Here is a 23,701-nt window from a genome sequence, read left to right as displayed (position 1 = left end):
TTTATTGCTTTCAGCTTTTGACCTTTGATAATTTTCATATGACCCTTAACATTCAAGGATTGCTACACTAATTAGGGGAGGCTGCTTTGAGAACCATTTTAATTAGTCGAAGCCTGACTTTTGGATGCTATTGGGTGTTGATATTGTCAGAACAAACGGTAAGAACTAGAACAAATTTTACGTAGAAGTACACTCACTAGAGTCAAAATTGAATTCAGCTGACTACATTTGTGGCCCAAAACAAACATTTCAAAAAGGCATCGAACAATTGGGAAGATGTTACGAGTGATTAGGAAAAAAAAATGGCAAAAGTTGATCCTTACACATTTTAAGTAATTATTCCTAGTTCTTTCCATGATGATTGCCGAATTTACAACTGTAGATGCTTAAGGAAGGTACTGACTTGTTAACCAGGTTAGACATATTTTTTTTTTTGTAACGTCTAATATTAGATATTTTTTTCCTCCCTCCCCTCTCCATGTCTTTCCCATTCTCCAACTACTAGATTCAAGATTCGAACTTTGAAGTTAACAGTCTAGTAGATTGACTTTCGATTCTCTTTGACAATTCGAAAATCGACTTTTTGTGGATTTTGGCTTACCTTGGTGCATACTGCCACCAATTGCAAACCAGCCAATCTTGAGGTTCCAGAAACTTCTTAACCAAGCCTTTGAAGTTGAAATTGGCTTCCTTGGACATTGTTAAGTGCACAGCCTTCAGAGTGTGAGGAATTTTTTCCTCATCTATAGAAACTGGTATTGGAAAGCTGCCACTTTCTGGAGGAGATCCCTTCCTGTCTGGGAATATTTCAACTCTTGAAACAATTTACTGATTTAGGTGTTCCGTTGTCCCAACCACATTGCAAGTTCAGTTAAGCAAATTCAAGAGAAACATGGGAAATGCTAATAGGAAGGTCCTTATTTGATCCCCTCAACTAATCTTCTCAAGGATGTTTGGTTTGGGTAACCAACAGTTTAACTTATTTAGATGTTTTTAAGAACAAGGATTGAGTTTTAGTTAAATCGATTTCTTTCTTAGATAATTCATTGAGTTTTTCAAATATTTGATGTTAGTAGTAGGAAATCTACTATTCAAACCTGAAATTTCATGATGCGCATAGAATCCTTGTTTTTGTGTAGTAAAACCAAGTTTGGATGCATTTGCAACTTTCTCAAATGTGTTTGATCTGGGTAGCAAGCAATTTTAACTCTGCCACATGCAATTTGCTGGAGGAAGCATAAATATTGCCGTAGGACAATACAAGAATCAGATAGCCTGAGAAAACTCTAGCTTGACTAGTGTGCTCAACAAACAAGAGATTTTGAACCCTACCTTCAAAAGTTCTGATACTCTGCAGCTATTACAATGTCATACTCACACCATTCCAAATTACACACTCTTGAACGAATTAAGCCTTTCTGGCACGGGAGCATTTTCACTGTTTCTAACTCTAGGGACCACTACAGGTGCACCACGAACCTTGTCAAGAGCAAATGCTATCCTCAATGGCCGACCAAAGAATGCCTGTGAACAAAACCACCCCAGTTAACACGAGATATTCTACCTTTTTTTTTTAATAGTGTAAGCGGAAGATCTCGAACTTGGGACCCCTCATTTACACTCCCTTCCCCCAGACCACCCAACCCATCCCTAAACCATATTCTACTCGTAACTTCATACACAAGTAAAATGATGCATTTCCCTACTCACCTTTCCATCCATTGCATCCCTTGCACATGTGGCCTCATCTTCTTTTGAGAAATGGATGAAACCAAAACCTCTGGATCTACCAGTCTCTTTATCGTACAGAATCCTCACTAACATGGACAGATAATATCTCAGAAATATGGTTAAATATGATACAAAGTCAATGAACTTGCTTCACTGACAGATAACTATAGAAGGTCATCCGGCTAACCAAATTAGCATTTCCATCATTAAGTAACTTCAATTTCGTGTTTCAAGCAATGACTACCAATACAAGAAATATGATACTTACAAAGTAGAAGTTTCAAACAACTCCAATTTGCAATTTAAACAGCACCAAGGATTGTAAACTATGAGAGTGGAATTGCGTGCTATGAACTTTCTGTTGTCATCGACAGAGTCACATACAGATGCTGTAGTGTTTTACATTTTAACCAATTAGAGAGGCCGTCTCACAACACAGATATATGACCGTACATAGAGTTTTCTAATTTGCTATTCACTTAGCTGCAATTGTTGCAAACAACAGATTATGACTGCATTGTTCTTACTCAAACAAGAGATACCCAGAGTACAGTATGCACAATCCCAGTGCAATAGCACCTGCCATTATTTTGTTCAAATGATTTTTCAGTTTTTGGGGAGAAAGGCATGCACACTGCACAAAAAGTAACTAAATATGGTTCTTTACAGATGCAGAATTGTCCGGTGTCTAATGGAAACTGCACAATAATCAGGTTAAAAAATATTAGGGTAGCATGAAGTGATGAGATCAATCCTTGGCACTAAAATCCAAGGTAAACAACAATGACATTATCAACTAAGAACATAATTCCCCTTACCCTGCTCAGCAGAAACCTTTTCATGTTCTTTTTCCACAGTTCTCTTCATGTTCACATTAACAAAGACATTAAGTAAATAAGTTACTGCATTACTCCAACCAGAAGTAAACAAGAAACTCAAATCAAGCTCGTTGTTGATACTTGACTCATAGGTGAAGCTAATAGTCTAATGTCAATCCATATTAAGCAGACAACATCTAATGATTAACAAAATCTGTTACCAAATTTGCTCCTCCTTCTGCAACAATATGACATGCATTGTTTTCCTTTCAACATGCTTCAGACTAATAAATACCAGCATTTAAACGTCCAATGAAATTTTCAATAGTCATGAGTTAGCCTTTTACACTGTTGTGCGCAATTGAAGCCATTATCATGGCAACAAAGAATATCTGATTACAATAGAGGCATTGAGAACTTTTCTTGCCTTCTTGTTAAAGTAGCGCACTCTGATTATTGCTCATTGTACATAATATTTTTTTTTCTCTTGAAAAAAAAAGTAGCAAATAAGTCTCTAGTTGATCAGATGGTACTAATTTGATCCACAAATCTGTGTATACTACTTAACTGTTAATGTTTTGGAAATAACATGATTCAGTACAGCTTGTAATGCTTTCCTAAACAATACACTCCATACTAAACTTGCTGCACCATTAAAATCTAGTAAACATCACTGATCCTTGCATGCCAAAGTACATCTGATGTTGGTTATACCCCCTGTTCTCCCCTTTTTCACAAAACCCACTCCGAAATTTCTTTATTGATGATTCTTTTTGGTCTTTAGTTACTAACAGCTAGCAACTTATAAAAATTGTTATTGAGAGATTTCATCGAACATATTCACTACATAGCCATATTACCTTCCGTAACCTCTCCATATACAGAAAAGGCGTCCAAAAGCGACTTCTCATCAGCTGACAACGAAAGACCTGGAGAACAAAATCCAAAAAGGAGAAAAAACGAAGTGAATTAGAAATCAAAATCAATTCATAAGTTAACGTTCAAATACTGCAGAAACAATGTCTAGTAGAAGCAATTCGATACCACCAACAAACAGCTTGTTGTTAGGGGGAGGAGAGGTTGTTGTTACTGAGGAGTAATAGCGGAAGCACGAACTCGAAATTGAGGTTGAAGCTGAAGTCTGGTGGTGGCTGTGGGCGAGGGAAGAGACCGCTCTTCGGGCCAAGTCCGCTAGTTTGCCCTTCATTTGCTGAGAGAAGTTGAACCGGTGATTTTGAGGACTGAGGAGGCAATTTTTTTGATATCTTTCTAGCAGCTACACGCGAGCTTCAAGATGTCATGTCTTAATTTTCATATTTTGGTCTGGTATATAAATGGAGTAGACCCTTCCCCATTGGAATGGGAAGAAATTTTCTCTATCACACTCCAATATTATTTTCAAAAATCAATACCGTACCTAACATATTTCATTACTTGTAGTAGTTAATATTTAAATTTTCATAAAAGATTAATCAAATTTTGCAAATTTTGTCACAAATTTGATTCATTTTTCAAATATTTCGTATAAATTAAACGTTAAAATATTTCAAAAAAAATATTTTTTTAATATGTTGATTTAGAGATTAAAAATAACGACAATTTGGGACAGCCTAACTAATAAGTTTGTGGATATTTCCTCTTGTTGTTTCATGTTAGGGTAATCATATTTTTCTTTTTGAATTTCTCTTTCTCCCGATCACTTCTCCCACACGAATCGCCTCATGGAGTTCACACTAGACTGGGGAGTCTCAAGTTGGGCTCAAAACAAAGATTTCCACAATAAATATTTCCTTTCTAGCAATTATTGTTGTGTTTGTTTCTTTAAATTTTTTTTGGTTTTATTTTAAAGTTTAAGAAGCTGCAGATGATTGTTTTTAGTTTATGTATTTGTTTCTGGACTTTTTTTTTTTTTTTGTCTTATTTGGTGATTTAAAGTTTAAGAACCTGTAGATGATTGTCTGTTGTTTACATCTGGTTGAATATGGGTTTTCTTGTAAGAGCAAAGACTTGGTACTGTTAAAATTTGTAGCAATTTTGTTAATGGAACCTGGAAATTTATATTTGGTAATGGTTCGAGCGTGGATTGATTTATAGAGCTCGATAAGGCTCGAGTTTTTACGAGCCTAATGAGTCGATTTTAAATTTTTGTAACATATAAGCAAGTTGAGTTCCGACTTAGATACACATGGCCATTCGAACTCAAGTAATACAGAATTGTGTTGAGATCAAATTCAAACTCAACTCGATTCGAATACACCCTTACTCGAATACACTCCTATTCAGAAGCCTATCTTCCATGATATCGTTTAAACTTCCTTTTCATGTACGCTGGTTTGTACCATAACTATGGTAAAGGTATTGGGAGCCAAAACTCAGCTGACAAGTATGAAAAAAATTGAGGTGGTATGGCCACATCGCCATGTCTAAAATAGAAGCCAGTTAGCACAAACGAACTACAATGGTTTAGGGCTACAAAGAATTCAATGAGACATACCAATCATAAGCACTTAATCAACACGAAGCGACACCAGTTTGGAAACAATCCTGTAGCAGGGAATTAAATACAAAGTGCATGGAACATACAAATACAAAGTGTAAAAGAAATAGTAGGGAATTAAACTAAAGAAAAGAGGAACCAGGTTAATAATAAAAAAAAAAGAAAAAAAAAACAAGGAATAGATGGGGAAAAAAGTGGGTAAGCAGAACTGCAGAAGGTAGTACTAATATTTTGACAAAAAAGAAAAGAAAAGGAAAGGAAAGACTGCAGTATACAATAATAAAGGGAAATACAAAATGTGATTATGAGAACAAAGTATATATCGGGTAGCCGCTGCGGGTTTCCTTTTCAATAAAATCGATCAGTAAATTGGTTAGTTAGTTGAATAGAATTGGTTCAAATTGATGTTTACCCTTTGAAGTTTTGGCCAAAATGAAAAAAAAAAAAATTCGTTTCTTCCAAATCAATTTGAATACTCAATTAACTGATTTCATTCGTGATCATGAAAACACAAAAATTGGTTTCTAATTGGTTAATATCACAAAGTAGTACATGATTTGATTTATTAAGTAAATTCATGCGAATATGAAGCATCCATTGACCACCTAGCCAACTGATACACCACAAGCGGCAATGCTTTGAAGAGTATATGGACCATTTAAATTTACTATGTCATCATACTTTACATATATTTGCGGAATATCAATTGCAGAGGAAAAATCATAAATATTAATACACAAATGTAACTTTTTCTTTAGTCTCATGCAAATCCAAATGAGAGTGAGTGCATATTACTATTGTTGATTTATACAAACTTACACACCTGGATTAGTTGTGTTCTATAACTTCTATCAATAATTAAGATCTGCACTCTAGTTCGATTGTGTATAAGGTTAAAGAAAAAATCAGACAATTTTAATTGTTCTATGTAGATGTGATTTTTTTTTAATCCACTGTTGATATATTGCAAAATGAATCTATGTCGTGATTTTGTTTTGGACTCTCTGTAGTGCCCCAATCCCTTTTATTAGCTACTCTTGATGAGAATGTTTAATTTAAATTGAGAAATATGGCAACTGTTGGTTTCCAATATAACCTCTAGTCTTGCAAACAAAAAAAAAATTTGCCTAGATTTTGGCTAAAAGAGTAAATATTAGAAAAGAATTTAGAGGGCTCCGTTTGATAAAACTGAATCTGAATTCTGAATGCTGAATTCTGAAACAATTAATTTGCTGAATATTAAGCACTGAAAAAAGATATATGAATATCTGAATCTTAATGCTGAACATATTTATACTGTTTGATAAACATTTATAACTTAATGCTTAATAAGCTAAATTGTACAATTTTGCCCTTCTATCTTTTAATCCAAAAAGGAAATGGAACCTATGATTTAATTAGCTTAAAATTGTTAGGTATGAAAATGACAATATTTATTTTTAAATCAAAGTAATATAAAAGAATAAATATATTATGAAAAAGTCCAAATATCGGTGCAAATATTTTTTTAAATCAGAGTTTGATAAGAAAAGTCCAAATATAAGCAAAAGGAAGCTGCAATAAACAAGTTTTAAATTCATACCAAATTATTTAGAAATTTAATTACTTCAATGGAAAAATGTTGAAGCAAAACAACAAATAATCAATGTCACTTACCTTGGAAATAATGAATTTGAGATCGGTGAGTACGGTAGCAATAAAAAAAAGTTGGGAGGAAAAAAATGACAAAATTATGAAAGAGTAGAAAGATGGAAAAAAAATAAGGAGTAGACAGATGTGAGGAGCATGGAGAAATTGTAAAAAAGTCATTAAATAGGGAAAAAATAGAAGTAGAAAGCCATTAGACAGAGAATGGCATGTTGTTTAATTAGATAAGGATTTTGGATAGAAAATATTAGGTTGTTTAATTAGATAAGGATTTTGAATGTAATTAACAAACAAGGATAGATTTGGTAGATAAAATAAAGTAATTGAAGTAAATCTCTTGATTCTTATCAAATTAAGCATTCAGTTACGATTCTTGTGCTGAAAAAAATACATACAAATTCAGCACCACTTAATAAGTTCAGCAGAAAAATTTTTATTTATCAAACACCCAAAACATCTGAATATCTGAATGAATTCAGTTTCAGCACTTTTTTATGTTATCAAACAGACACTAAATTAACTAAATTAAAAATTAGAAAACTAGATGTATTCACCAAACACAAAAGTTGAAGTGTTAAACAATCAATGTTTAGTTATTTATATTATTAGTACATGATTCACATTTGTTTGACATGACATATTACTATAGACTATAGCACCGACGATGCCCATTTCCAACATGTTACTATAGTACCTACGTGATTCACCTTTTTTTTTTTTGGGATAATTTCAGAAACCTCCCCCGAGGCTTCTGACGGTCTCACTCACTTCTCCTGAATTTTACAAAATATCATATACCTCTCCTGTCAGGTTATTGTTCCCTATTTGTGATATCATTAATGATGAATTGATAGATATACCCTCATAACTTATGATATATTTTGAAACTATTTTGATAAAATTAGTTAAATGAGTAATGCGAATGATTAACCAACTTAAGTACAATTTGGATGCAAAACTAATAGCGAATGATTAACCAACTTAACTACTATTTGCTTTTTATCGTTGGTTTAGTTGTGCACAAAGAGCTATTGCCTTCTATCTTCCAAAATGCAATAGGCACCTTGCCTTTTCCATCAATTTCAGATATACTCCCTAAAATTTCATTGTTGTTAGATGGTTCGTACTGTTCAACAAAAATTAAGACCCCGTTTGGCAAGTGAGTTTTTTAAGTGTTTGTCTAAAATTTTACTGTAACTTACTGTAGAAGTTTTTAAAAAATTTTTTGAAGTATGTAAATTTTTGAATATTTTGAAGTGTATAGTTTAAATTTTTTGAGAAGTTTTTTGAGGTTATTGTAGCTAAAATTTTTAAAAAACTTATAGCAGACAAACTTGGCAAAAAACTCACGTGCCAAACAAGGCCTAAGTCGCTAATGATAATCTTAAGGGCAGATATGGGATGAAGTATTTTTCTCTCTCCTGATACATATTTAAAATTGTTTGTGCATTTGAATTGGGTGAGATTTGATACACTCTACTTAGTTTTAGGGGAGGTAGCTGATATTTTGCAAAGTTCAGGGAAGGTGAGTGAGACTGTCAGAAATCTCAGGGGAGGTTTCTGAAATTATCCCTTTTTTTTTTTTATTTCACACTCGAGTTTAGGCTCGACACGAAATGGGATTTGTTTATAGATTACCACCAATTATGAAAGAAAACAATGTACCAATTTAACTAGGCAACTCATCCATCCTACAATGTTTGCCCATTCAGCCAGAAAAAGAAATCAAGGAAGCCCATTTTCCTTTCCTTCCCTTTCCCACCCCCCTTCCCCGAAAGACCAAAAGAAGTTGCAGAAAATTAATAGAGGATTCATGGGTACAAAAGCAGTTACTTCTCAGCTCAAGATCGTCATGTTTCCATAGTTGGCTTACTGCCATATATGGCCGACCCTAGAACTAGCCAAGAGACTAGCGGATAGAGGATTCGCCATGTACATTTGTTCAACTCCGTCAATCTTGGATTCATCAAGAAAAAGTTCACTGGAATATACTCTATGACAATTCAGCTAATGGAACTTCATCTTCCAGATATCTCGAAACTTCCTTCTCACTACCACACCACCTATGGTTATACACCCTAAAAAGAGCCCTGAACAGGGCCAAACCTGGTTTATCCACCATCTTCAAGACTTTGAAGCCTGATTTGGTGATCTACGATGCCACCATTGTTATAATTATTGAGAAAAATAATAATAAAAAGCAAAGGACAAGAGTATATTTCTTTGTAAAAACTGACTTAACTCATGACATGAAATTGCTTTATTTATAGAGTTCAAAACAACCCACTAACTATCCCACTAATTCCACTAGCTACTCCACTAACTCCACTAATTTCACTAACTCTACTAATTAGGTAGAACAAAATAAACAAACAGTAAATATTTCTAACAATCTCTCTCTTAAACTGAATGTTTGAAAAACATTCAAATAGAACTTATCAACTGCACAAACTCCAAGCAACTTCCTTAGTATTTGAAATGTGGCTAACTTCAATGGTTTGATTATTATGTCAACAATTTGATCTTCACTTTTACAGTAGAGCAAATCAGTTATTACATCCCTTGTAAGCTCACTTAGAAAGTGAAACCTCACGTCTATGCTTGGTTCTTCCATGTGAAATTGGATTTTAGAGAGTTTGATGGCAGAACTATTGTTACAGTAAATTATAGTAACTTTTTCTTGCTGAAAATGCAACTCCTCAAGAATATTCCTTAGCCAAATTGCTTGACAGGCACAAACCATTGCAACTACGTACTCTGATTTGGTTGTTGATAAAGTAACAATTGGTTGTTTCTTTGAAGAGCATGAAATAGCTCGTGAACCCATCATGAATACATAGCCAGACGCACTCTTTCTATCATCAAAATCGCCTGCATAGTCACAGTCAGTAAAACCAAATAAATTTGAATTTTCACCATTCTTGTAAAACAACCTAAATTCAATGGTTTCCTACAAGCATCGAACAATTCTCTTGGCAGCTAGAAGATGTGTTTCCCTTGAACTTTCCATGTATCTACTAATAAGACTTGTAGCATGCACAATATCAGGTCTAGTGGCTGTCAAATACATCAGGCTTCCCATAATTTGTTTGTAATGGGTGCTATCAACCCTCTTTCTTTTATGTTCTTGGATGAGTTTTAAACCTACTTTAACTGGCATATTAATAGAATTACAATTTTTCATTTGAAATCTGTTCATAATTTTTTGCACATATTTTCATTGAGAGACAAAAATTTCAGCAGTAGATTGCACCACTGCAATGCCCAAAAAATAATACATCTTTTCAAGATCAAACATATCAAATTCAGCCATCATAGATTTCTTGAATTTCTCAAACATGCACTATCATTTTTAGTAAAAATAAGATCATCAACATATAAGCAAACAATAAGCAATTTACCTTCATTTCTAATCTTTATAAAAAGTGTATGTTCATATGGACACTTTTTAAATCCCTCCTTAGAAAAATAAGCATCTATATGACTATACCAAGCATGTGGGGTTTGTTTTAACCCATATAATACATTTTTGAGCTTGTATACCTTATGTTCATTTTCAACTAGGGATGGCAACGGGGGCGGGCACTCGCGGGGGGTCATTGGGGCTGGGGTGGGGGGAAATTTTTTTTCCCCCCGTTTGAAAATATATATATATATGTACATAATTATATATATATAATGATATTATCAATTATACTACTAATTATACATGTCTATTAATAAAAATTATTAATTATTTATACTAAATTTATTAATACATTTATATTAAATTCCTAACTACGCTTAATACAATAACACTTTTTTCTAAAAAAAAATACAATAATAATTTAGTGATTATATTTGTATCAAAAGTGAAAACTTGATTATTTTAGTTATATTTGTTTTATCATATTAGATTGTATTCAAATAACCTTTGTTTAATTATTTTTATGAGTTTCAATTGTGAAGTTATAATGAACAATAATTTTGTGATGTATTGATATTTTAGTACTTGAATATTTGCTCAAATTTAATTATAATAAAATTATATGATAAAATTTTTTAACCCTACGGGTGCCCCCGCGGGGGAAGCGGGGCGGGGAAAGCTAGGGGTGGGGGGAATTAAAATGCATCGGGCCGAAGGTTAGGGGAGATGGCGGGGTGCATCGGGCCGAAGGTTAGGGGAGATGTCCCCCGCCCCATTGCCACCCCTACTTTCAACCTTCACATAACCAGGAGGTTGATCAATAAATATCTGTTTCTGTAGATCACCATGTAAAAATGCTGATTTCACATCCAACTGAAAGATAGGCCATGAATATTGTGCTGCCAATACGATCACTATCCTGATCGTGTCATGCCTTGCGACTGGAGCAAAGACTTCTCCATAATCCATCCCAAACTCTTGCTTATAGCCTTTAGCTACTAAGCGTGTCTTGTACTTGTCAACTTCTCCATTTTCCTTCAATTTCATCTTGTACACCCACTTAACATCAATTGTTTTTTGTCCTTTTAGAAGATCAGTTAACTACCATGTGTTGTTTTGTTCAATAGCTGCAATTTCTTCATCCATTGCCTTTTGCCACTTTGAATCTTTAGTCTCTTCAAAAACTGTAGGATCACAATCGAAAAATAGAGCAAAATATATAAGTAGGTCCTCAGATTGGTCAATTCCAGTTACCTCATAATCGATCATTCATATAGATCTTTTTCTAATACGTTGAGGCCGTCCTTCATTTTCTACTACTATTTGGGAACTTGGAATATTATTTGAACCATCTGATGGAATTTGTTCGGTAGGCTTCTGCCTGTCCTCTTCATCAACTCCATCAAAATTAATAGGTATTTGTTGGTTAATAATATTGCTGCTCCATAGCCAAAAAATTTCTTCATAAAAAATTACATCCCTGCTGATGACAATTTTCTTAGTGATAGGATTATAAAGTTTATAGATTTTTTATTGATTACTAACACTAAGAAAAATGCATTTCTCTCTCTTATTATCTAGTTTTGTCCTCTTTTGCTCTGAAATATGAGCATTGGCAATGTATCCAAAAATTTTGAAGTAATCCACTGTTAGTATCTATCCGCTCCATGCTTCCTCAGGTGTCATATTTTTAATAGTAAGTGTGAGACTTCTATTCAATATATGAATGCTCTAGTTAACAGTTTCAGGTCAAAAATTTTTTGGAACACCACTTCTTGTCAAAATGCTCCTCACCATGTTTAATATTGTACGATTTTTTTTCTCTGAAACACAATTCTGTTGTGCCGTATAAACTGCTGTAAGCTGCTTCTGAATTCTATGCTTCTCACAAAAATTTATAAATTCTTGTGAGTTATATTCTCCACCACGATCATTGCAAAAAAAAAATTATGGACTTGCCTGCTTCCTTTTCGACAAGAGTCATGAAATTTTTGAAAGTTGAAAATGCTTCAGATTTTTCCTGCAAAAAATAGATTCAAGTTTTTCGACTATAATCATCAATAAATGTCATAAAATAACGTTTTCCACCATTAGATGGCAGATTTATGGGTCCGCATAAATCAGAGTGAACCAACTCCAATATGTCATTTGCTCTCCATGATTTTCCTTTTGGAAAGCTATCCTGATGTTATTTGCCAATGAAACACTTTTCACAAACTTTTGAAGGAATTGTGATTTGAGATAGATCAGCCACCATATTTTTTTGCTACAAAGTCTTTAATTCACCAAAATTCAGTTGTCCATAATGAAAATACCATAACCATGCCACATCTTTCGATTTTGCAGAGAAATATGAATGAGTCGAGTTCTGCAAATAGAGTGGAAACGTATGATTTGCCGTACGATTTGCCGTCATCTTAATTTGAGCAACTAAGCCCAACTTTACATCTCGAACCCGACATACACCATCTTTGATAGAAATCTCGTACCCTTTTTCTAGCAACTAACTCATACTAAGCAAATTTGTCTTTAAGTGTGAGTAGAAGAATTTTTTTTTAGTTTGGATAGTTACCTTCCTTTTTCCATAACAAAAATTATAGAGTTATCACCAAATTTGACGGTATTACGAAATGACTCATCCAACTCAGAGAATGTCTTCTTATCTCCACACATGTGATTGTTGCAACCGGTGCCTAAATACCACATGTTTTGTTGAGTTTCTTCACTCATGTGATACACTATCAAAAGAGATATTTCTTCTTCTTTTTCTGCAAAATTAGTCCTTTCTTCATTTTGTCTATTCAAATTAGTTTGACATTCGGATTGATAATGGTCATACCTATGACAATTGTAGCATTAACATTGGATTTGTCTACTGACTTTGGCATTTGAGTTGTTGATGGGTGGTCTCCTTGTCCACTTCTTCTTTCTTGAAATTGATTTTCTTGGTGCTGGTATTGTTGTTGTTGGTTGTTATGATCATTGTTTCATCTACTTCTGCCTTCTCTCTATGTTGAGTGACTTTTTGTTGAAGCCTTCAATGCTTGCTCCTCTTTCTCTTGTTGTTTAATTTTTTACTCATGAACCAACAAAGAACTCTGCAACTCATCAATTGAAAGTGCATCAATATTTTTCAATTTCTCTATAGAGCATACAATAAAATTAAATTTTGTTGTCATCGATCGAAGTATCTTTTCGACAATGGTGACGTCCTTCAAATTCTCTCCATGGATCCTCATCTTGTTAGCGATTGCCATCGTTCTTGCAACATAATCTGTGACCAACTCGTTTGACATCATGCTTAAAGTCTCAAATTCGGTCCGAAAAGTTTGAAGCTGCACCCGCTTTGCCTTTGCATTTCCTTGATACTTTTTCTTCATGGAGTCCCAAATCTATTTGGAGATATCTTTGCTAAGAATTATCTCCAAAATGGCTCGATCAATAGCTTGAAAAAGGTAATTTTTGGCTTTAAGATCTTTCAATTTCAATGCTTCCAACTTCATTTTTTGCACCTCTGATAATATTACTCCGGCTGTTGGCTCTGGTACTCCTAATTCGACAACCTACCAATACTCCTTGAATCTCAAGAAGTTCTCCACTAGCATACTTCAATTATCATAGTGATTATCAAAGCGAGGAATTGCTAGCTACACAAAATTGAAGGTGGCCATTGTAATTTACCAACACAATTCTCACAATTCACTTTTGTTTTCACTCACGAACTTGGCTCTGATGCCACTGTTATAATTATTGAGAAAAATAATAAGAGAAACAAAGGACAAGAGTTTGTTTCTTTGTAAAGATTGACTTAACTAATAACATGAAATTGCTCTATTTATAGAATTCAAAACAACTCCACTAACTATCCCACTAACTCCACTAGCTACTTCACTAATTCCACTAATTAGGTAGAACAAAATAAACAAACATGATTAATTAATAATAATAAATATTTCTAACAACCATGACATGGCCTAGTGCATTGACTGTGGCCCATAACATTCCTGCAATAAAGTTTGAGCTTCAAGTGTTTTAATGTTTGCATACTATAGCCATTCGTTCATGAAACCAGGCCTTAAATTCCTTTTTCCAACCACCTATCTATCTAATTTCGAGCAAGCCAGCACAGACGAAGATACAAGAGTTGATTATCAAGAAGAAAGTTATCCTGCAGTGGATAGGTTACCAAACAGTTATTGTGATGGCGTCTTGCTCCTGAAAAGCTCAAGAGCACTCGAAAGAAAATATATAGATTATCTATCCGATTTTATGAAGCTGAAAGTTGTGCCTGTAGGTACGCTGTTTGAGGAAACTATTCATGATGATTGAGGTGATAACGATAATGAGTTAAGCTAATGGCTAGGGACAAAAAGCGAGCCGTCCAGTGTTTTTGTTCCACTGAATATTTCTTGAATAAAGAAGAGATTGACGAGATGACATACAAGTTGGAGCTTAGCAATGCCAATTTCTTATGGGTTGTAAGATTTTCTTTGGATGAGAAAAGTAGGCCTAAACCAGCTTTTCCTAAGGGTTCTTGGAGAGAGTGGGAGATAGGGAAAGAATCGTGGAAGGATAGGCACCACAAGCAAAAGTATTGGCACATCAAAGAATTGGAGGTTTAGTTTGTCATTGTGGTTGGAATTCGATTTTGGAATGTGTATAGTTTGGTGTTCCAATTATAGCCATGCCCATGCATATTGATCTGCCATTGAATAGTGGAGACTGGTGCAGGCTTGGAGGTTGTAAGAGATGAGAATGATAACTCAAGATGCCAAGGTAATTCAAGATGTGGTGGTGAAGAAGATGGGGGAAAATGAGAGATGTGAGTGAAAATGTAAAATTGAAAGAAACTCAGGAGTTCGATGAAGCCATGGAAGTGGTAAGTCAGCTTGTGAAGGAAATAGTAGTCATCCTTCGAATTAATTTGGCTACATTTCTAGAATTATTTGAACTGCTCTATAGATGTGCTTCAATGATAGATATAGTTTGATAGCCAACCTTCTTGATTTTAAGAATTCTTCTATTTGTATCTATCACTTAGACATACTCTGGTTTTTCAGTTACTTTTAGTCACTTAGACATATCATGTTGCTCGAGCTTATTTTTTCTTTCTTTCTTTCTTTTTTTAATTTTTCTTGGGGGAGTGGAAAAAAATTTAAAGCTAGGAACTCTACGATTGATCATTCCTAACTCTCTATGAATTTGTACTATATTTGTTTGCTATATAGTTTCATCTTGTGACAAATGCATGTAATTCGCTTCAAATTCTTTTTCTTATAGATGCCATGATAATTTATAGGAGCTATAGTGATCTGTCAAGAGCTCTGTTTGGATTAGTGAGTATTTTCAAATATAAGTTTGTCATATACAACAACATACTTCATAAACACCCCAAAAGTATTTTAAATAATCTCAAATACACCTAACAAAAATACAAAAAAAAACATAAATCTTACTTCCTTTTTCTTCCACCACCCACCACCTAGCACATGCCACTACCCGCGACTGCCACCATCCCTCCTCTCCTCCCTCTACCATTGTCACCACCACTTCTTCCCCCTTCCTCCTCTTCTCTCCTTTCTCTTCCTCCCCCACCCCCTTCTCCTTCCTCCTCCCTTTTCCTTGTATTTTTTCCCTACAACCTCCCTCCCATCCCTTCTTCCTCCTCTGATGGGTGACGAGGGGAAAAATGAGGAGGAGGAAGGATAGGAGGGAGAGAAGGAGGAGGAAGGATAGGAGGAAAAAGAGAGGGGAAGAAGCTCAGTGAGGAGGAGGAATGAGAATGGAGGGAGACGAAGAGAAAGAGGAAAGAGAGGAGGGAATGGAGAGTGGTGATGGAACATAGTTATGGTAAAAATTTTAAGAAATACCTCAATAAAATTTTAAAAAAATTATAGTAGAATTTTTTTAAAAAAAATACTTCTAAGAGCACCTAATCCACACAAACCCAAGATTTTTAGTGATATAGACGATATTCAAAGTGGAGAACATCGACTTGCACCTCTCAAAAAAAGAAAAAAGACAATCTTTTTTTTAATAATATTTCTTTTGTTTTTTATAAGAAAGTCGTTGAATAATTCAACTGGAAATTGTTGATAGGAAGTGTGAACTAAGATTAGATCAATATTATTTGGTTTTCAATCTTTCGAAGTTCCCACGCAAGTTTTTGTAAATAGAAAAAATTAGATTTTGTCCACATAACGACATTATTACAAGGAAAAGAATAGATCGATTTCAGCATTCTACTTTTCTTTCTCGCCAAAAGGATATATAGGCCCCGTTTGGGGTTACGGTGTTTTTGATAAAAAAGTAGTTTTAGGTACTTAAAGTACTTTAAAAGTATTTTATGTGTATCATTCCATAAAATTAGGAGTAGTGCTTTTGTTGTTAAAGGCACTTTTAGCAAAAACTCAAATTTAATGCTTTTAGAGTAGCTATTGTGATTTAAAAAATAAAACATCAAATTTAATTATCTTATCCTATATTATGAACTAAATAAAGAGATAAACATTTTTAAAAATTTTTAAATTATACATTATCCAATATAATAAGTATTTATTGAATTATATCTCCAAATAATATATTTAAAAGCACTTAAACAGTTGATAAGTACTTTTATTAAAACCTCTATTAGAAAAGTACATTTCAATCTGCTACCGCAACTCCAAATGGTCTCATAATCTTGAAACAGTTAGTGTTGACACGGTGTCACATAGAGGGAAAAAGAAAACGCCATACCAAAAATATATATATATATATATATATATATATATGTGTGTGTGTGTGTGTGTGTGTGTTTAGGAAATAGGGCCTCACAAGTTCCATTTTGCACAAGTTGATGTAAATTAACAATATATTCTCAATTTACACCAAATTGTCCTTAATTTACACTAAATGATAGTAATCAATTTATATCAAAGTGTATCTGATTTACATCAAATAATAACAAATTAACATACACTAAATTGGACTTGATTTACATCAAATTCGACTTGATTCACACCGAAATCCTATTAATTTACACTAGAGGTCAACTTGTACAAAATTGAACAAAATATATATTTGGTCTAAGGAGGAGGCCCAAGGCCCTAATACATACTGACAAGTCTAGGCATAGCAACGCCTATAACATATACTCAAACCTATTCTTCGCTTATAGAGGTGTTTTGGACTGATGAGCTCTCATGGCTATCTCAGCATTTTCAAGGACAGTTTTCTGACTAATCAGATATGGAAGCTGGCTTTTAGGCCGGTAGTTTTCTACCTTAAAGGGAACAGAATATGAGGATTTTTCGGTGGAAAGGTGGAAAAGTGGAGCTGTTGTGAAGTGGGGGCTGTTAAATAAACGAGCGGTTCGCTTGTTTAATTAAATGAGTTGAGCTCAAATTTAAAATGAGGATTTTTCAGCAGAGTGGAGCTTCTAAACTCTTAATTCATGAAGTCATTGACACCATTCTAGCTGGAGGAGAGTTTTGCAAGCTAAAGCAAATTTGGATCTTTGTATTGAGTAGGGCTTTCCAATACAATTTTTCATTTCTTGAATTTTGTCTATAGTTTAGTTTGTAACAAGCATATAGCATAGCATTGTATTAGTACCAGTTACCAATTGTAATGAGTTTTGTAATCCTTTTTTAGTAAGTAAGAAGTTTTAGATTCGCCTCTCAGTCATACTCCCTCTCACCGTGCCACCAAAACCCATCCTCTCCCTCCTCCCAAAATGAGTTTTGTAATTTTATTAAGTGTAAGTGGAAGGGTTTGAATCTGCAATCTCTCACTTACACTCCTTTCTTTGGAACTATCTAACCCATCTCCGCCTAATTAGTTTTGTAATTCATTAGCAGCTTTGCTGCATGTGACCTTAATTCGCTTATTCAATGGAATATTACTATTTTACTCATTGGTTGAGCTAGTTATGTGTAAGTGGGGTCAATTGATCCACTTAATTTTTACGAAACCCTATTTATAGTATATGCAATCATGTATTTTGTAGAATTGTCCTATTAAAATATATGTATTTTGCAAAAGCATCTTATTTAAACTTGATTAAAAAAATGATATATGTACTCTTCCAAATAATATCAAATATAACTATATGTAAGTGGATTTCATATCTAATATTATATTTTTGGACTCTAAAATTAGTACAAATAGCCTCAATTCTTAAACAGTGTAAGAATCAAAGACAACCTAAGATGGGGGTGAATTAGGTTTTAAAGCCTAATTGAGTTATGAGCACTTTTTGCTCAATATGAAATTTACCTTCTTTTCTAAGTGATCACACAATAAATCAATCAATGAATGAACAATATCACTTGAGAGAAGTAGAAAAGATAAGCAATTTAAGGATCACAACATAACAATAAGTAAATGAAAAGAAAGGAATTGCAAACCAATTGACTACCAAACTCCTCTTGAACTTGAAGATTAATTCAAACAAACTTTTTCAAGTTGATGAAATATAACCAATCTTGTGTACAAAGGAAGACTCACTTTCTCCTTACCCCAACCTCTACTCGATCAAGATGGGAAGTTTTACTATCCCTCAGGACAACCCTCACAGAACTACACTATTGAAATATTCACTCACAAATGAAAAACTTACAATGAACTTCATACTACCAAGACTATAAATCTTCTTTGGAGAGTGTTTTTTCACTAAAATTACTCTATATCTTTTGTATCTTTAGTGTGCAAAAGTTATTTGAAATTTTTGACCATGCTCTATTTATATGAGATCAAGAAAGTATTTCATTAATATTTTTAATGGATAAAAGGCAACTAAAGAGTCAACTAGCCGTTGGGAATATCAGACATCCGGTACAGCTGATACTTGCGTCTGATAGCAGACAGGTTGGGAGTATCGGACGTCCGGTACAGCTGATGCTTGCGTCCGACAGCAGACAGTGAGTTTGATAAATCATTTTAATTCTTTCGAACATCCGGTACCTTTAATGCTTTGTATCCGAAGGGCTGCATTGTTTATCGGACGTCCGATTTTGTATTCGTGAGCGTCCGACAGCTTGCAACTTTCTTATCACTTTCAAATGCTCTTGTTCTTTGAATCAGATTTGCTTCATAATTAAAAATATTTTTTAAAGAGATATTAGTATCATCTATTGTTTTTGTAAATATCAAGTTAGGGACCAAGGTCAACATTCTCCCCCTTTTTGATGATGACAAAACAATGAATGGAAGAAAGAAAAAATTGAGCATAAGTTCTCCATCACTTATTGCAACAAAAATTTTAAGTGCCAAACTTATAATTTCAGAATAACTCCCTCTTTCACATAGCATCAATTTCTTCCCCTTTTTGTTATCATAAGATGAGAGTAAAATCCAGCAACCATAATCCATAATGTAGTTACCATAATAGAGAATCCAAAATACCAATCAAAAACAGAGAAATGATACTAAAATTCAGCAATCACCAACATACCAATATGAATCATCAGTCAAAAACAGAGAATTAATACCAAAAGAAGTACCAAACAGAGAAATATCAACCAAAATACATTAACCATTCAACTAGAAACCATCAATATTAATCAAGATCCATTAGTACAAAGTACTTGAAACATCAAAAGAGAAAATATAAAAGATGCATCCTAATATGAAGTGCAAATGACTCTAGAGTGCCTAAAGTGTAATCACAAAATTTTGAAAAGTCACAATATTTAAATTTCGAACAATTGACACTTCTAATTTTAACAATATTCAAACCAAACAGATCTTGAACTTTTACAAATAGGGAAACAAAATTTTTTGAAAGTATCATCTTTATGAGTAAGAAAAATCACCCAAGTGTGTCTAAAATAATCATTAATAATGACTAAACAATATCTTTTACCACCCAAGTTAGCAATTTGTGTAGGACCAAACAAATTAAGATGTAAAAGCTCCAATGGTCTTAAGGAAGAAACACGTCATCTCCAAATGTCACTATGCCACTAGACTTTGGTTTGAGTTTGATGAATTGTGATGGATCACCGGTCATGTGTCTTGAACATTCATTGTTTATGAACCATTTTGATTCCTCAATAATGTTCACCAAGTTCACCTAATCAAGAGTTCAAGAACTAATATATCGTACCCATTAATTTTTGGGTTTTTGAGAGTTAGTATCATGTCTAACTATCCACATGCATTTTATACCTCTTCTCATATTCTTCTTCACATAGCAATTACTTTTCATGTGACCTTTTTGGTAATAAAAATTACACATAATCAAAGAGTTATTTATATGAACAATTTTAATAAATCTTATCTTCTCTTATAAACAACAAAATCATTTGCACTAGAATTTATAAATTATGTTTCTTATATTGGAGAAACTCATTTAAATTATCTATTCTTCTTTTCAGATCACCTTGTTCCTCTTTGAATATTTCACAAAATCTTATTTTTCTATCAAACTTATTTTGTAAATCAATCTCATTCTTTTTCAAGAAATCATTTTCAGTTTTCAACTTCTTGTTTTCTTCAAAAAGGCGTGTATTATCCTGAAGAAAAAAAAATTAATTTTGTGTTTTAATTCCTTGTTTCTAACATAAGATTCTTTCAAACTATCATGCAATTTTTAATGAAAGATTCAAGATCATCATCAGTTTCATCATCACTTTCAAATTGAGAGTTAGAAATTGTTGCCTCATTATCTTCAATGGCCATAAAAGTCAATTGAGCAGATTCTTCTTCCTCTTCAATTTCACCATCGGAGTTGCACTCATTTCATGTAAATTGAAAATTGTTGAATCTTGATTTTTTTCCTTCTTTCTTCTTCTTCATTGGACACTCACTCATGTAGTGTCCAAGTTTGCTGTATTCATAGCATTTGTTACCTTACTTTTTGTTGGCCTCCAACTTTCCATTGTTTCTTGCATTGTTGAATTAATTGAGATTCGAATTGCTAGGTCCTCCTTTTCTGAATCTCCTTTTATTGAGGATTCTCTTGAAACTTTTTGTGATGAGAGTTAGATCATTGTCATCCACATCCATATCTTCTTCATCCAAGGAAGTCGAGTCATCTTCATTTTGAGATGCTTTTAGAGCAATGCTTCTTCTTATCTTTGCATCTTCTTTTTTTTTTTGTATCTTAGTCTTAAGTTTTAACTCATAAGAGGTTAGAGAATTAATAAGAGATTCAATATGCATAGAATTCAAATCTTTAACCTCTTCAATAGTAGTCACCTTACTCTCCCAATCCTTGGACAAAGCATTCAAGATTTTTCTATTTTTCTCTCCTAAGGAGTATTCCTTTTCTAACACCTTTAAATCCTTAATAAGATCATTGAATCTACAATATATTTTATCAATATTTTCATGAGATTCCATCTTAAACGAATCATGCTTAGTAACCAAGATAGATTTCTTTTGTTCTCTAACATTTTCACTACCTTCATGAATTTCTCTCAATTTATCTCAAATTTTCTTAGCTGACTTACAACCCTTGACTCTAATAGGTTCATTTGAGTTTAAAGCACTATATAACATATTTATAGGTCTTGCATTTAAGGTGAGATGATTTCTATTCTCTACATTTAATTCATTTCTTATTTTTGATTTAGCTCTATGAGTATTTTCATCTATTATAGAGGCATCATATGGATCTTCATTAACTATAAATCATAATTCAATATCAATCGATTGTAAGAAGATAATCATTCTTTCTTTCCAACTCACATAATTTGATCCATTAAACATTGGAGGTCTAATCACAGCTTGTCCTTCAAAAAACATGACATTGTTATTATCATCTTTACTCCTAAGCCGCTTGAGATTAATATCTAGGAGACCAAACTCTGATATCAATTATAAGGATCGAAAACAAACCTAAGAGGGGGGATGAATTAGGTTTTTTAAAAATCTAATCGAGTTATGAGCACTTTTTGCTTAATGTAAAATTTATTCTCTTTTCTAAGTGATCACACAATAAATCAATCAATGAATGAACAAAATCACTTGAGAGAAGTAGAAGAGATAAGCAATTTAAGGATCACAACATAACCATAAGTAAATGAGAATAAAAGAATTGCAAATCAATTGACTACCAAGCTCCTTTTGAATTTGAAGATCAATTCAAATAATCTTTTTCAAGTTGATGAAATAAAACCAATCTTGTGTACAAAGGAAGGCTCACTTTCTCTTTGTCCCAAGCTCCACTCGGTCAAGTTAGGAAGTTTTCTATCCCTCAGGACAATTCTCACAGAGTTACACTATTGAAGTATTCACTTACAAATGAAAAACTTACAATGAATTTCACACTATCAAAACTACAAATCTTCTTTGGAGAGTATTTTCTCACTAAAATTACTCTATATCTTTTGTATTTTCAGTGTGCAAAAGTTATTTGAAGTTTCTGATCATACTCTATTTATATGAGACCAAAAAGTGCTTCATTAATGCTTTCAATGGATAGAAGACAGTCAAAAAGTTAACTAGCCGTTGGGAGTATCGGATGTCCGGTACAACTGATGCTTGCGTCCGACAGCAGACAGGTTGGGAGATCGGACGTCTGGTATAGCTGATGCTTGCGTCCGACAACAGACAATGAGTTTGAGAAATCATCTTAATTCTTTCGGACGTCCGATACCTCTAATGCTTTGCGTCCGAAGTGCTGTATTGTTTATCGGACGTCCGATGTTGTTTTTATGAGTGTCCGACAGCTTTCAACTTCCTTTATCACTTTCAAATGCTCTTGTTCTTTGAATCAGATTTGCTTCATAGTTGAAAGTATTTTTTAAAGAGATATTAGTATCATCCATTGTTTTGTAAACATCAAAAGTTAGGGACCAATGTCAACAAACAGATTCAAGATAAATCTCATATTTTTTGAACTTTAAGTTTAATTTTACTTCAAATTTATGTTTATTTATTTGACCAATTGGTAAAAGATTTATAGAACTTATCTTTTGTAGCTTTTATAATTTGTAATGGTCAAGTATTAATCAAATAGGATTTATCCCTTTTTACATGTAGTTAGTTAATAAAACAATATGTTATATGTAATTTTATAAATTCTACATTTTTATTAATGGTTTCTATTTTATGTTGTTCAAAATGGTTTTCTTAAACAAAAAGCTTAAATCATTGGTATTTGATAAGAAAAATATTATTTCAAGATATTTTAAGAGTTCAAAAAATAAACAAAAGGGATATTTATATTCATATTTTTATATCTTTATAAAATTAATCATTATCTTAATTGTTGCAATCGCAATTTTAAAGAGGACTTTTTTCAGCTATGAAGTTTGTTAAAGGCAACTTCGTGAGCAATGGATACAAGTGTTTGTGTCTCGATAGCAAATTGGTATTGGTATTTCAATGAATATTCTTTGGGTGCTCATTAAGAAAATCTCTATGAATACTGACTACAATAACATTACAACTAATTGTGATTTGAGAAACCAAATTGGAATAAAATGAAAAGATATCTTTCAATAGACAATAATTGATTTTTGGGTTAATTCCACTTTGTCCCCCCAAACTTTGGACGATTATCCACTTAAGTCCCTAAACTTCAAAATGGGACACTTAAGTCTCTAAACTTATAAATACCTCCCACTTAAGGAAAATTGTTAACAAATCCTGAATGCTGTTGGTGGTCGA

At 33.3% G+C, this 23,701-nt stretch overlaps 1 protein-coding gene and 1 pseudogene across 2 annotated transcripts; one reads left to right on the top strand and one right to left on the bottom strand.

Moving 5' to 3' along the window:
- Positions 1–1,222: 1,222 nt before the first annotated feature.
- On the bottom strand, positions 1,223–3,876 carry LOC113689804 (glycine-rich RNA-binding protein 4, mitochondrial). 2 transcript variants are annotated; one of them, XM_027207590.2, is made up of 4 exons: positions 3,666–3,876; positions 3,410–3,478; positions 1,711–1,817; positions 1,223–1,524 (listed from the first exon to the last, which is right to left on the bottom strand). In XM_027207590.2, exons 1-4 carry the CDS (start codon positions 3,754–3,756, stop codon positions 1,390–1,392), a joined length of 402 nt encoding a protein of 133 aa, XP_027063391.1. In that variant the 5' UTR covers positions 3,757–3,876; the 3' UTR covers positions 1,223–1,389. The 2 variants fall into 2 exon arrangements, with proteins under 2 accessions (XP_027063391.1, XP_027063390.1); XM_027207589.2 differs by having other exon boundaries at positions 3,594–3,868.
- Positions 3,877–8,545: 4,669 nt separating this feature from the next.
- On the top strand, positions 8,546–15,089 carry LOC113689333 (beta-D-glucosyl crocetin beta-1,6-glucosyltransferase-like; annotated as a pseudogene).
- The last annotated feature ends 8,612 nt before the right edge of the window (positions 15,090–23,701 follow it).

This window comes from Coffea arabica, chromosome 5e (genome assembly GCF_036785885.1).
Source record: "Coffea arabica cultivar ET-39 chromosome 5e, Coffea Arabica ET-39 HiFi, whole genome shotgun sequence".
Classification (NCBI taxonomy): Eukaryota; Viridiplantae; Streptophyta; class Magnoliopsida; order Gentianales; family Rubiaceae; genus Coffea; species Coffea arabica.
The sequence above is the reverse complement of the archived record's forward strand: the minus strand, read 5'-3'. Positions and strand labels throughout refer to the sequence as shown.

Excerpts from the sequence above, each read along its gene's own strand:
- LOC113689804 (XM_027207589.2), bottom strand. The coding sequence starts at position 3,756 with ATGAAGGGCAAACTAGCGGACTTGGCCCGAAGAGCGGTCTCTTCCCTC. Across the intron at positions 1,818-3,409 it reads ATATGGAGAGGTTACGGAAG|TGAGGATTCTGTACGATAAA; the intron begins GTAATATGGCTA and ends TGTCCATGTTAG. Across the intron at positions 1,525-1,710 it reads GGGATGCAATGGATGGAAAG|GCATTCTTTGGTCGGCCATT; the intron begins GTGAGTAGGGAA and ends TTTTGTTCACAG.